The following is a 15,269-nucleotide window of genomic DNA, read 5'->3' as shown; positions in this document are numbered from 1 at the left end:
TGTTTTTGATTTGAGATGTGTTTTTGTATCTCTGTATGTTTTTTTTCCTTTGTAGGTTTAAAACTCAAAATATTGAGGAATACCAAAAAAAAAAAAAAAAAGAAGAAAATAATCAAACCAGGAGCGATCAGGATTGTTATGGTTGCTGCAAATGAAATTGGAATTACTTGAAGAAGCCACATAGTGACTGGAAATTGATTATTTACATTAGGCCTGTTTGATACAGGATGAAGCTTTGACTCTGGTAATTTATTTTTTTCATGTTGTTTTTTTCTCATTACAGGAATCTTCATACTCATTTGCACTGAAATGCCTCATCAGCCTTTCCACTGTTATACTGCTTGGTCTTATAATAATGTACCACGCCCGGGAAATCCAGGTAAGTTCAAAATAAATGGGAGAGAAAAAAGATAGTGAAAACTTTAGGCTGAAGGGAGAAAACATATTTTTTTCTTGTAAACATTATTTTTATATATATATATATATTTTTTATATATTTATATAATGTATATAAGACTGCCATCTTGAAATGCAATGTCAATTCTTAGTTTGTTTGCAATAAAACGTAAACATTTTCTTTTTTTTGTAAAGACAAAGTAAATTCAAAAGCTAATATTGAGCCAAAGAGGTTTTGAACTTGCTACCTTTTCCACTATAAATGTAAAATTGCTGGTAAATCATTGTTCCCGCCCCATCTATTAACATTGGATTCCATAAATTCCAGGAAAATTTGGGGTTTGCTTATGTCTCACTGTCTTCTGGTTTTTGAGTATTTTTTTTCCAACTGTTGTGTCTTTAAGTTATTGTTTGCCTAAATCTACCACTGAATAATTATTACAATGCTGTCATATAGTTGATTTTATGTTCAAATAAATTAATCAATGCCTATAATTAATTTATCTAATTAATCTATGTTTGATCTAACCTTATAATTACTGTGAAAATCATCATTTTGAGTTTTTTTCACTTAAATTTGTGATATTGTGGTGCAGTAAAAGATCAAAATACTACTAAAAAAGTGTCTTTGCTAATATAAAAGACTTCCAACCTTTACTTTTGCACTAACAAGGGGTATTTTTTTCAATGTCTAACATTAAAGAAAAACTAAAACAAATCATCAGGTTCTGAATGCTCTATTTTAACACATCAAATTTATTAACCACAAACTTCCTATTAATACCATAATACATATGTTGACATACTTTTTTCCACAGCTGTCCTTCCCTTTAAGGAAGTATTCCAGCACTCAACCGTAAGAGCAAAATGTCAGCAGAGATAAGGTTTACCGACCAATGCAATAAGCCCTCCGCGTACCCCATTAATTTATGATAATGAACTCCTCTTCTGGCTTTATCCCTTACATAATAGATCATAGTCGTGGCGTTAAGGCATTGATTTGGGTTAATTCATTCAAGAACTAGAAAGTTGCACATTGATGGCACCACATCAACGACAGGCAGGCGCTGCTTACTTGAGACACTGTAAGATGCAATTTCAACTAAGTTCAAATTAAGTTTCACATGACAATTATTAGATCAACACGATGAAGAAAAAAACATGATAATTTGTCTGTAATTAATAAATCATGATTAACGTGATAAATCGACAGGTTGAGATTCTCAGTTTTTCGGTTAAAAATCACGCAGTTGGGGGGAATTTTACGTAGTTTATGCTCAATCTCAAAATCTTATGCAATCGTGCGTGATTTTTGCAAGACGCATATGCGGTTTTCCACGAGTTTTCCACGTACGTCTGACTGACTTTTCACGCATGTATCACTGATGTAAAACTTTCATATCATGTATTCGTAGCACATATCACATTCAAATTACGTAATAGACGCATGAATTTTGGGAGAGATTTGGCTTTTACATTGATTTATGTGTTGTTGTTTTTTGCCTGGTTATTTGTACTTCTTTCATGGTTTTAATGTCTTACATGTGTGATACATCACGTAGAGACCACAACTTTTCTCACTTTTTCCACATCTATTCACGTATGACCGATTTTCACCAGTGCAATATCCCCAAAATGTATGTAGTGGCTGTGTGACATGGGCTTTAGGTAAATATGTAAGGACTAAATAAAGCTAAAAGGGAAAGACTTGTTAACTTATTTTTAGTTAACAACACAAGAGAGCAGGGACGAAGCCACAGGGGGGGCTGAGGGCAGCCACATTTTTAATCACTACTAGTATCATTGTTGACAAAGATTAAGAAATCATCAACACAAGCTTATTTAAGCGTTGCAAAAATAACAAAAACAATATTTTCCATTGAAATCTTGAGCTCCTCTAATTACTTTTTTTAAAAACTTATTTTGGATCCTTTCGGCCCTCCGAATAAAATGTTCTAGCTTCACCATTGGCAGACAGCACGATAAAATGGCAGTTTAGCTATGAATGACATGAAATGCACCGCTCTTCAAATCTCCTCCGCCTGTTTACCCTTCAGCTCTTCATGGTCGACAACGGTGCGGACGACTGGAGGATAGCCATGACGTACGAGCGGATCTTCTTTATCGTGCTGGAGCTCCTGGTGTGTGCCATCCACCCCATACCTGGCCAATACGTCTTCACGTGGACGGCGCGGCTGGCCTTCACCTACACGCCGTCCGTGGCGGACGCGGATGTGGACATCATCCTCTCCATCCCCATGTTCCTGAGACTCTACCTGATCGGCAGGGTCATGCTTCTCCACAGCAAGCTGTTCACGGACGCTTCGTCCCGCAGCATAGGCGCCCTGAATAAGATCAACTTCAACACGCGCTTCGTCATGAAGACACTCATGACCATCTGTCCGGGAACTGTGTTGCTGGTGTTCAGTATATCCTCCTGGATCATTGCTGCATGGACTGTGCGTGTCTGTGAGAGGTAAACACCAGGTTGTGGGGTTATGGTGAATGTTTTTTTTTTTGGCACACACTGAAGATGAAAAACAGAATGGTTGACCACGATTGTGTTGCTTTGCTGTTGACACATTTTCTTCTGGCACCCCTGTTGCTGTCATGTCCCACGCTTTTCAGTGTTGCTTCTTTCTGTCACTTACATTCAGCTGACCACAGAAACGTGTGGAGTCGTTAGCCGATTAGTCGACTGACTGAACTGCGACCTGCGTGCGTAAAAACAGCTCGATGCGCATTTCATTAGCACGGCACCCACCCCTGGGTCCCCCCGTTCCATGTTTTTATTGCTGTTTTAGACGACTTGTCCATAATTCATGAGTGTATAATTGTTTGTTTGCTGAATGGTTTGTTTTGGTAATGCAGAGCAGCCCCCCAGGACCCCCGAAGGCCCCCCCCCCTCAAAAACAACGACACATTGGGGTTGTTCTCAGGGGGACGGCGGGAATTCTCCCAGAAAGTGAAAGAGGCAGGGAGCAAAGGCAAAGATTCCCACTCTCTCTCTTTTGTTTTGGATTTGCAAAGGGAAATGAGGCGTTAATGCCAGCTCTGATGTTTTAACGTCCTCTTGCTTGGTTGAGTGGGGTTGGTGGAGGGTGGATGATGTATGCAGCAGAATTTGTCAGACCAATCCTGGCAAACACGTGCTGCTTTGCACAAATATCAGCTTAGAGGAAAGCTTTCTGCACCTTTCCCTCCTCTAGCATCCCTTCTAACGTTCAGAAACCTCAACCCTTTCAGGACATTTTCATTTTAGACTCAAACAGTTTGCATTTCTTTTTTAGAAAACAGAATCAAAACAATGTTCCCACAAATGTACTGTAGGTACATTAATCTAAGCATTTATTTAGCTGTGGATGCAGACCACAGTGGATCATTTCTCTTCCACTGCAGTAGCTCAAAGCACATTTGCAGCTGCTCTGTACAGATTCATTCAGCAGCACTGTGTTAACGCCGTCCGCTCTCTTAAACCCCGGCCTTATATCGTAACGCAGTTCAGACACCACTTAAAAGCAGCATTAATCTATAATCAATCACCACCACTCACCAATATAGACTTTTTACCAGCAGACAGCTTGTTAAGGTGTCAGTCTTCCACTATTTAAGCTTTTGCTACCTTTTGGACGTGAGGGTTAGAGTCCCGTGTCCACTGCCTCAGCTCCAGACGCAAGCTGACATCAGGAAAAGTTGAAAACATTTTGCTTTTGGCTTTTAGAAAATAAAACAACCATCAAAAATCACACAATTTATCACGTTTTTAGTTACAGCAAAATACATAAACTTTACAATAAACTGAGAAATGCCACACTTTTTTTGGTTAAATTACCTATTTTTATTTCATTTGGAGTCTGCAGGTTTTAAAATAGTTGACATTGAGGCAATAAATAGCAATCAAAACCAAAAAATTGAAAAAAATGTGGCCATGAAATGATCTATGAGCTAATTGAGGTATTTAATGTCGAGTCTACAACATAATTAGCTGTAAAAGTGAGAATCTTTCAAATGTAAAGATGGGCGAGGACTCTCCAATCTGTGAGAGTGCATGAAAAGATTGTGCAATACTCAAATACAACAATGATCTTCAATTTTCAAGTAGACAAGATTTGCTAATTTCATTGTCTTCAGTGCAAAAGATTATAAGATTAATAGAAAATGAAAAAAATCTCTGTGAAAAAGGAAAAAGACCTTCATTGAATCGAATTAGAAAGAAAAAAAAGGAGCCCTTCAGTTGTCCGAATACAAAAATTTGGGTTGTAACACAAAATAACTAGTAATGGCAATTCTCAATTTACAGTGATTATACACTGATACAAACAATGATAATGTAAAGGGCATTTCACACAGCCACTACGTACGTGTGGTGCATATTGCATGGATGAAAATTGGTCATACATACATACATACATACATACATACATACATACATACATACATACATACATACATACATACATACATACATACATACATACATACATACATACATACATACATACATACATACATACATACATACATACATACATACATACATACATACATACATACATACATACATACATACATACATACATACATACATACATACATACATACATACATACATACATACATACGTATGTGAAAAAAGTGAGTAAAGTTGTGGCCTTTACTTAAAAATTTCAGATGTATCAGAAATGAAAAAATGAAGTACAAATGAACCACACAAAGAACATGTAAATCAACATGAACTAATTGCTTAAGATTTATTAATAATTTGTGTATAAACCAAGTCAAATTCACATAAATTGCATAGTTCTCAACTAACCAAAACTTTTAACAGCTCAAAACCGAATTTACGTAAAAACCAATCTGCCTAAACCCTCGACGGACATCTGCTCACACTGATAAATGACAAATGCAGAAACACTTGCGAATTACGTAAATCACGCATGAATCATAAAAGACTAAAATTTCATTGGTTGAAAACTCATAAAATGCACATAGTGGTCTGTGACATGGCCTTTATCAAAGTAAACAAATCAATAGGAAGCTTCAGTTACATCAAGAACCACAAACCAAGCAAATGTGCACATATAAATATAAAAAAGATCAACGTTAATGCTTTGGTGGATCTGTCCGGACTTACTGGTAATGGGGGGATCAAAATTAGACTAAGATGTAGAAAAAAGTAAACATTTGACACAAACAATGAACAATATACCAGTTCCAATACTCATTATTTTGCTTAACACATAAGACATAGACATATACACGCCTGATCAAAATCCTACGACCAGTTAAGAAATTGCCCGAATTTGTATTTGGAACGGCTACATTTTTACAAGGTTTTAGGAAGAGCTTCAAATGGTAAAAATAAGAAATGGAAACAAAAGTCCAAACATTTTGGGCAGACAGTTGAATTAATACATTAGGTAATCAAAAGTTTAGGACCATAGCACAAATTATTTGTTAAATTATACAAACGGTTTGTACTTTAATGAATTAAAAAGGGTGCTACCCAAACAAAAATGACAAATGCAAGTCCCTGATTGCTCAAAGTTTACTGGTTTAAGATTTCAACAGTCGTTCAATGGCCCCACATGTTTTACGTAAAGCCTAAAACTGACTTTGAAACTTTCACAGTGACGCGTGAGTGCTAGTTTTGAGCATTTACATAGACTTTTCATTGGAGGTGGCCGCTTGAACGTGGGGTGCCAACGGTGGTGTGAACGTAGCATTAGGATCTTTTAAAAAATGCAAAACTACAGTATTACTGCTTCCAACCTCAGCAGTGAAAGGCCATTGCTAAAACTGCTCAAGAATCCTGACACATTCAAAAAAATAGACCTTTTAAGGCCTTTGCCATCAAGTGACCATAACAACACGATTACTTATCAGAAAATACCATTCAATGTAATTTTGACAGTTTGCAATTCAAAATGTTGCTATTTTTGATGAAAAATTGTCCTGTTGCTCTTCTTTTTACATTTTGAAGCTCCATTTAGAACGTTGTTTAGAACCAGCAAACTCTTGCATCTTCTTAACTGGCCTTAAGACTTTAAATTTGGAGTTTATTTTATTACGGTGCTGGTACATAAGAGAACATTTTTCTCCATTGAAGCCTTGCATGTAATTGCTGTTGACAGCAAATAAAGCCCATTCAGAAATGTTGCTTTCACAAAACAGGCAGAAGGCTGGTTCCAAATGCAGCAGGTTTATTAGCTCAGCTACAAGTCCACAAAGCTAAATCAGGGTCAGGCAGGCAGGAGTCAATAACAAGCATGGGAGCATCAGAAAAGAGACACGGGCAGTCAGGATTCAGGCGAGATTTGGGGCAGGCGGCAACCAAACTGAGAGACAAAGCAGGGTCAGAAAATCAGAAGATTCGGTCCAGAAATAATGCTTGGTAATGAAGGCAGAGACAAACACAAACAATACTTCGCTCTGAGTGAGGCTCAATGCAGTGCTTAAACACTGTGAGTGAGTGCACATGAGAGTCAGGTGTGTGGCATCCAAAAACTGAGCGCTGTGGTTGCGTGGAGATATAGTGTGTTCAGAAATCTGGAGATGATTCCCGCTGATGACTAGAGGCGGAGACAGAGTTCTGACCTGTGAGAGCTGCCCCCATAACTTTCCCTCCCCTCTGCTGCACACATCAGCACTAAAGTCTGAGCCAATTGGACTCTATGCTTATTTAAAAAAACAAACTGCCACAAAGTCACTCCCTGCTGATGAATATAAAGTCTTAAGGGTGCCCATTTAGTCTATTTGCTGATCTGGAAAAAAAAACCATTAATATATGACAGTAACTATTGGAGAAGACTTTTAAAAAAAAGGAAAAATACTACATTTAAGTGGTAATAATTAGTGGAGCATCTAACATAAGTTGCATACCTACATGCTGCATCTAATCAGAACCTATTTGTAAATTTTAGCTCACTGGCCTGGTAAAGCTAAAACACAAAGGAATATATATTTTTTATGTTTGCAGGTATTTCTTTATTTTCATGCAGTAGTTGTGGTGCTTTATTGGAATTTTGAGCCAGTTGTACTAAATGAGGATATTTTCCCCCCAAATATCCACATGCTCATTTTCAATGTTTGAAAATATTCTTTATTTGATTCTTCATGAATTAGGAGATACAAGAAAAATCTGACAACATTTGAGCTCACAGTTACATCATTTATGTAGTTTTACAGATAAACTTGTTTTTAGAAGGTAAATGAAGGAAAAGTAACATCCAGCGTGTTTCAACAAACAATAGTAAATGAGTTGAGTCCCACAGTGAGCCACTGATTGTTTTACTACATAGTTGACTCAACAGGAAGTAGATAAACACAAAAAAGAACATTTCCTTTATTTTCAGTCTGTTAATAGCCCTACCTTACACCTGTTTATTAGAATCAGGGTTGAATTTGAGGCTGCATTGGGCTCCTCTGAACTTTATGAAAACTGTTGAGGGGATTTCAGAGTGAAAGAGGCTCTGATGCAAACTTCCATAAATCAACTGGACTGGTGTAGAAAAAACATTACAGCTTAAATCACAGACTAACAACAACAACAAAACTGCAAACGTTTGAACACATAAACATCTTCCACTCCTGTCATTCATCCAAGTAACATCCATTTGAATGCAATCATAGCCCTAATTTCACTGAGCATCAGTGTAACACTAATTAGGGGTGATTCCAAGTCAACTATGTTGCTAATTTATTCATTTTTTCTTAGGATTTGTGTTTAAGAAAGGAGCTGCTGCCGCCCGGTCTGATGCTATTTTCAGGCTAAATGTGGTCTGAGATGTGGGGCAAAGAAACGCTGAGCAGTTTTCCTTTTAGTGCCAAGATGTTCCCTTTCCAAAGTCTTTTTGAATTAAGTGAAATCAATACCATACAAATAAGCTTTTGATTTAGTGGTTTTCCAATGGACAAGTATCTAAAAGTAGGAGCAACATTGTTTTTTAGTTAAATCATTATTTAAAGATCCTCTCATACATTGTATTTTCTATAGGGTGCTCCAGGTTATATGACGCACCGTTAATGAATGGTTTAATTTCAAACTTATGTCATATATGAGGTGCATTAAGGGAGTAAAGGAGTCAGAGATGAGTCAGTCAGTCAGACTTTATCAACTGCGTTCACAGTAGCTCTAGAACTTGTTTGTAACATGCTCAAATGTAGATATAGCCTAAATTTATATCTTTGGTACGCAAGGATTAGCATCCTGCTAGTAAGCATTTGTGCATTTTTATTTGCCACTGCTTGACTTATGCTTCGGGTTGATGTTTGATCGTACCTCCCTAAAGATTGTTTTTGAAAAAAAACACTTAAAACCACTTCTCCAAGTCTAATCTCATCATAGAGAATAATTTAGTTTAGCTGGCAAATATTTTTTAGCATGCCAGCTCACCTACAGGGGTTCCCCCCATCTTCCTGACCTCAGAGAGGTTGACAGATGTGTCATCCCTGAGTCAAAATAGTACACAGCTCACCATTTTGGCAGACCTTTAAATTTTAAAGTGCCAGTAAATCCGGTTTGAGAAGGTTGCGTCAGGAAGGGCATCCGGCGTAAAACATTGCCAAATTTACCATGCGACTTGTTCGCTGTGGCGACCCCTGATGGGAGAAGCCGAAAGTGGAAGAAGAAGTAAATACGGAGCAACAATTTGGCTGAAAATGTTAAATACACTGCAAAGACCATTGCTTAAAAAAAAAGTTCTGTTTTCTTTCTAACAAGAAAACTAATCTTATCAAGAAAGTTTTTCTATAGCAAAATGTATCCCAGTTTAGGAACATTTCCTTGTGACTTGTAATTTTTTTCTTCAAATAAGAATTCTCAGTGAGACCATTTTTCTCGCCACATTGGCAGATATTTTTGCTTATTTAAAGAAAATCTGCCAATTAGGTAAGACTTTTGTATTTTTTATAGGGGGGCTGTTTTTGCAATGTAAGCATTATTTTAATGACTTTAATAACTTTGCAAAATATCAATTAAAAAAATAAGCTGGACTATTTTTTGCATATTAAATAATGTAAAGAAAAAAGATGTAAAATTATTTAGTTTCACTTTTTTACTGTTAACCTTGGCATAATAAGTTATGAACAATATCTCTACTCAGTCATAGAATAATTAGGTTTAAATCTCATATTATCTATCAGTCTAATCTAAAAACAAATAGTTTATCTGTGTTCCAGTTGCGTTTATATGACTGGGCAAAACTATTTCCTTTCTTACATTTTTATTGTGCTTTTCACACAACCTATCTCAACACACCAAGGATAGATTTACATTGATTTCTACTGACCTGGAGCTAATCTGATCAGCCCCATTATTTTCATCATCCTGGCAAAAGCTTTAAAAGTTACAAAGTAGAAAAACAAAAAATTAGGAATATCGGTATAACCTCGGTTTGCGGCACTTCTTACTCTGTGTCGTGATGGTGCGATGACATTTAGTGTTAAGTTCTACTTCATGTAAACACTGGAGTGCAGGAACTGACCCTGAACAAGATGCCATTCCATTCAAAACCATTGTAAACAGTTGGAGTGGCCCCACTAGCTGTGAAGAGGAGCATCCTCCAAGCTTATTTATTTCTTTATATTTTTTATGTATTTATATTTTATACATATAAAAAAAATGTCATTGATCAAAATCATATATTTATTTTACTCAACTCATATTTATGTATTTGAAATATAGTAATTTGTTTTTTAATTTAGTATTTATTTATTTATTCCAACTGAGCTCATTCATTTCCAATAGAATCTATTGAAAATGCAAAATACTAGAAATGGGCATGTTAAAGTTTTTAAATATTAAAATTGTTAAGACATTAAACTGTAACACTCCTACAGAAAAAAATAGCCTAAAAAAGCCAATTTATATACCTTTCAGAAATTTATTAAAAAACAAAAAATTCACTTACTTACCCACCCTTAAAGAAAAAAGACACAAATTCAATGCGAGAGGTTGTTCTGGCCATGTTTCCTGTTTACATTTTTTCGACGCTCATGCGATATCTAAAAAAGTAGGTCGAGCTGTGCTCAACTTTAGAGACCCTTACTATGGGACCACACATGATCCTTCCTATAATGCATTTGTCTGCTTTCACATTTGGTGGGACCTGGTTTGCATAAACCTATTTGCTTCAAGGCCATGTACATTTCCCAAAACAGCATTACCTTAATCAACTTTATAATTGTTTTTTCTTAAAATGATCAAAACTTTATTCCCTGTGGCTCCATCTATAAATGTGTTAAAACCTTTCTTAACTCCCCTAATAACTAAAAATGAAAGAAATATCCTGAGCACTGGTGTAAACCCCCCGCAAACACAAAACATCCCTTCCAATATTTAATATTAATTTTTCTATACATTTTCAGCCTAATTCTGCTCTCCATGTGTAACCCTGCACCTTGGTTGTAAGTTCAGTTCAGAAATGCAGACATTAGTGGAAGATTTAAATGTCAGTTGAGTATAACACAGTAGAGAGGGGTTTGACTACACACAAACACACTATTGCAGGTTCTGACACACACTTTCAGTGAGCGATGCATGCTATTTGTTAATTCACTCTGCAACGGGCAGAACTGTGTAAAGTCTTTGGGTTACTACGAATGGATGCCAGCATGCACATGTGGGCCTGTGAGTGAGTGTGTGTGCATGTGTGTGTGTGTGTTTGTATAATGTTTTGTTGTACTTTCTATTTCCCCACTATGCTGCTCCATAGGGATACCATGTGAGTCCTCGTTCTCCAGCCGTGGAAAAAACCAACTAATCTTTTTTTTTTCACTGAGCTGGCGCCACTGCTGCACTGAGTGGGATAGGAGGGTGGCTGGGTGGTAAGGGGTGTGTGTGTTGGGGGGGGGGGTTAGCAAATGACCTGATAATCCTTTCCAAACTCTGTAAGCTGAAGCAGAATCAGGTAATGGCTTCATTTGGCGAGACAGCAGCACCCTTCGTGTGCTCAGGAAACAGATTTTAAGTAGCTTAGAGAGGCGAGTCGTGCGAGCGGCACTTTGAAGCAAGCGCCTCGTCGCTGACTGCTGTGTGTCCGACAGGAGGACACGGTGGAGGAGGCAGACAGAAACTCCTTCAAGTCTCCTTCATGTGTCAGAGGACAAATCCGTTCTTGTTTTCTCTCATTCTACCCTCTTTATGTAATTATGATAGATCCATGTGTTCTCTTAGCTGCAGATGAGGAGCGACAGGCTTTCTGCTCTTCGTGTTAGCACATCTCATTACGTGTCTCCCCTTTGCAAATGAACGACGTTTTGGTGCTCAAAAGGATTTTGATTTCTGCTGAAAAACTGAGAAATGGTGCATCATCTTGTGAGTGGTGGTGGTCACTCAGGTCAGAGTGGATGGTGTCATGGTACAGACATGTTTTCTGCTTTTTCTGGATAAAGGTGGATAAAATCATTGTTTTAAAAAGACTTTTGTAGCACAGGACTTGTATATGTCATACTGTTAAATCACGCATCTTTGTTTCATCCATGCTGCCCCCTCCGAACACCTCTACAGCACTTTTAGTAAACATCAAAACAACATTTAAGTTTTCATGTTTACTCTTCAATTCCATCTTTTGAAGAAAAAATTAAAAATAGAGGTGCTTGTTTCCTGAAGTGCAGTTTGTCACACTGAGCGCGCTCCTGACTGAATCTGAGAGCGGTACAGTGTGAGATTGGACCAGCACGGAGCCCACCTGGAAAAAGCCTGAATGGGGGGGTTGAAAGGTGTTTGTACTGTCGAGCAGAGAGAGACTGGAGCTTGAAGAAGCATGGAGATGAGACTTAATGGTCCTCCCCTCCTCTCCCTTTTCATCATAAGAGCTAACCTACCTCAGCTAAGCTCATTAACTAGGCCTTTTTTTTGCCTGTATTCCCAAAAAGCTCCATCTTCTTTCTGTTTAACTCCTGACTGATGCTTTGCAGATTTCCTGCTGCACCCATATGACATGACACGCTCTGCACTTTATCATCTCCCTCCTTTTTCCCATCCTTTGCTTTTTTTTTTCTTATGTGCAGATAGCACAAGCGTAGTTACAAAATGTGCATGCATGGCTCGCCTGCCTTTCTGGATCCTCATTCTCATAACCGAACAGCTATTTAAATTTTTGGCTATTCTGGCCTGTTATTTATTTATTTTTTAAAAAACTCACATTTTTAGAAGAAGCGACACAACAGCTAATCTCATTTTAGCACGAAAACAGATTTGGAAGTCTTTGCCACAGAAAATTCTTTTTTTTTTATCACACAGAAGGTTTTCATGGGGTGGGGGGTTTGGTCTTCACTTAAATTTTCATTAGACGTCAACGCTGTGTGGTTCTGACATCTGCACAGCTGGTAATGTTCACCGGAGGAGCACACACCAGTGCAGCTTCAACTTTAGCTTGACAGCCAAAAAATGCTGTGTGCAACAATTTGTCTCAGAATCTATTGTTTGAGACTGTTGTGATGCCTTCATGGTACACTTTGAGGTTCAGTCCTGAACCTGACAACAGTCCTGACAACTTCTTGGTGCATAGTTTTTATTAAAAAGTGGGGATACAAAGTTTATTTAAAAGTGCTGCATTCCTCACAAGTGAAGAGTAGCATTTTCAAATGCCGTATTTTCTGCACTATAGGATTATAAGTCGTACCATTGATAAATGGTCTATTTTCGAACTTTTGTCTATTTAAGGCGCAACAATTTATAAGCCGCAATAAGCAAGACAAAAGAGACCGAGATAAGTCCGTCATTACGACCTTATTAACTGTGTTCATAGTAAGTCAAAACTTGTTTAGTCATATTAGCCACGTTAGCCACATCAGAGCATTCCAAATACCTGCAACTCCCAACTTTGGTTGCAACATGCTAAACAAAACAGACTGATACTGCTAAGACTACGGCCACAAATCTCAAAATGCCACCGTGCTGCAACTTAAATGGAAGTTTTTCAGCAAATTTGGCCGGTGGCTGCGTGGAAGCATTTTTAATCAGGAGGTGGCAGTTGCATTTTTTTACACGGCCATGGCGGCCCCAGAGGATTTAAGAAGTTAGAATTTGACGGCGTACGGATGATTTTTTGACACCGGTCAGTGGCCGCCTGGGCACATTTGAAGGTCATGTGGTGGCAGTCCAGTGACAGGGGTTGGCAATAAGCCAGCAGCACCATTATTGGCTTATAGGAGGTTCTCCAAAGTCCCCAAAATCGTCTGATGATAATTTCAGACTGCCACCCTCCAGCCACCTCCTTGCCCCCGTGCTGCCATCCCACTGCCACCGTCCGATTGTTAAAAATCTTAAGGCAGCAGTGTGGGCTGTTGAGATGGGCCAGAGGCCCAGTGATGACCTGACCTTAATCTGGCCATCCTGGCCACTTGTTCTGGAATCATGCGTGGGTAAGGTTGTAGAAATGGGGCCTATCTTCAAAGAAGAAGACCATCTTGTACCCAAAATCAGGCTCCTCTTCACCATGTGAAGAATGCACGTCCCTTGCATCTGCCACGAGGCCTGCTCAGACTCTTCATTTGATGAAGACTCCTGCTGTGATTGGACCGCTTGGACCTTTGTGTTATTGGGTGCGGGGCTTGCCCTTGCTGGGGTTCTTGGCAGGCATTTTGTCTAAAAATTTCTAAATTGACAAGTTTATAATGTGTACTCAAAATCTGAGTTGCTAATGACCACTGGTGCATAATGGCCCGCTTTTTATATACCCCAAGTGCTGTCAACTGATGGCCGCACTTGATATGGATGGCCCTGTCCGGAGACATTTATCCAGCTGCCGCTGCCCTGTGGCCACCCAGCTGTCGCCTGATTTTGTACGTGTTGGGAAAAAAAATTGGAAATTTCATTACAAGTCAGTCAGTCATCCCCGCCTGACTGACTGCCTCCTACCATCTACATTCAAGACCATGCCAACGATTTTCAAAAAATTGGGTGGCTTTGGCCATGCCTGATTTGGGAAGCTTAGCAGGGTAAAGGTGAATTAACTGAATGGCATTCTAAGTTAGTACACTAAACTGTTTAAAGCCATGATGTTTTAATATTCAGGTCTTGCCTAAAATAGATCCCATCTAGAAAGGAAGTTAATTTTGCTCTAAAACCTTTTTATAGCTTTCAGAATCCATGGCTCCTCGCAAAATGTGCAACCGCATACACATAAAGTATACACTCACTGGCCACTTTAAACAGTACACCTTGCTAGTGCCAGGTTTGAACCCTTTTGCCTTCAGAACTGCCTTACTCCCTGGTGGCATCGATTCAACAAGGTGCTGGAAAGTTTCGTCATAGTTTAGTTCACATTGTCATGATAGCATCACGCTGTTAATGCAGATTTGTCGGCTGCACATCCATGTTGCCAATCTCCTGTTTCACCACATCTCAAAGGTGTTCTATTGGGTGACTGTGGAAGCCATTTGAGTCCAGTGAACTCATTGTCATGTTCAAGAAACCAGTCTGAGATGATTCCAGCTTTTTGACAAGTAGGCATCAGAAGATTGGTACACTATGGTCATAGAGGGATGGACATGGTCAGCAACAAGACCCAAGTAGGCTGTGGCATTGTAATCATGCTCAACTGGTACTAATGAACCCAAAGTGTGCCAAGAAAATATCCCCTACACCATGACATTACCAACAGCAGCCTGAACCATTGATACAAGGTAGGATGGATCCATGCTTTCATGTTGTTGATGCCAAATTCTTACCCTACTATAAGAATATGGCAGCAGAAATGGAGACTCATCAGACCAGACAATGTTTTTCCAATCTTCTAAAGTCCAATTTTGGTGAACTTGTGTGAATTGTTGCTTCAGTTTCCTATTTTAAGCTAACATGAGTGACACCCGGTGTTTGGTCTTCTGCCTCAAGGTTGGAGATGTTGTTTGTTCAGAGATGCTCTTCT

General features: G+C 38.6%; 1 protein-coding gene across 6 annotated transcripts in view; it reads left to right on the top strand.

Moving 5' to 3' along the window:
• The window catches only part of kcnn1a (potassium intermediate/small conductance calcium-activated channel, subfamily N, member 1a), a 97,211-nt gene that overhangs the window by 55,333 nt on the left and 26,609 nt on the right, over positions 1-15,269 (top strand). For all 6 annotated transcript variants that reach the window (XM_078934817.1, XM_023964964.2, XM_078934818.1 and 3 more), the window contains exons 3-4: positions 284-379; positions 2,454-2,872. In XM_078934817.1, coding sequence (XP_078790943.1) covers positions 284-379; positions 2,454-2,872 — 515 coding nt within the window. The remainder of the gene's footprint in view (positions 1-283; positions 380-2,453; positions 2,873-15,269) is intronic.

The sequence above is a fragment of the Oryzias latipes genome, chromosome 17 (assembly GCF_053564925.1).
Source record: "Oryzias latipes strain Hd-rR chromosome 17, Olatipes_Hd-rR_3.1".
Classification (NCBI taxonomy): Eukaryota; Metazoa; Chordata; class Actinopteri; order Beloniformes; family Adrianichthyidae; genus Oryzias; species Oryzias latipes.
Note: the sequence above shows the minus strand (reverse complement) of the source record. Positions and strands in the feature narration are given on the sequence as shown.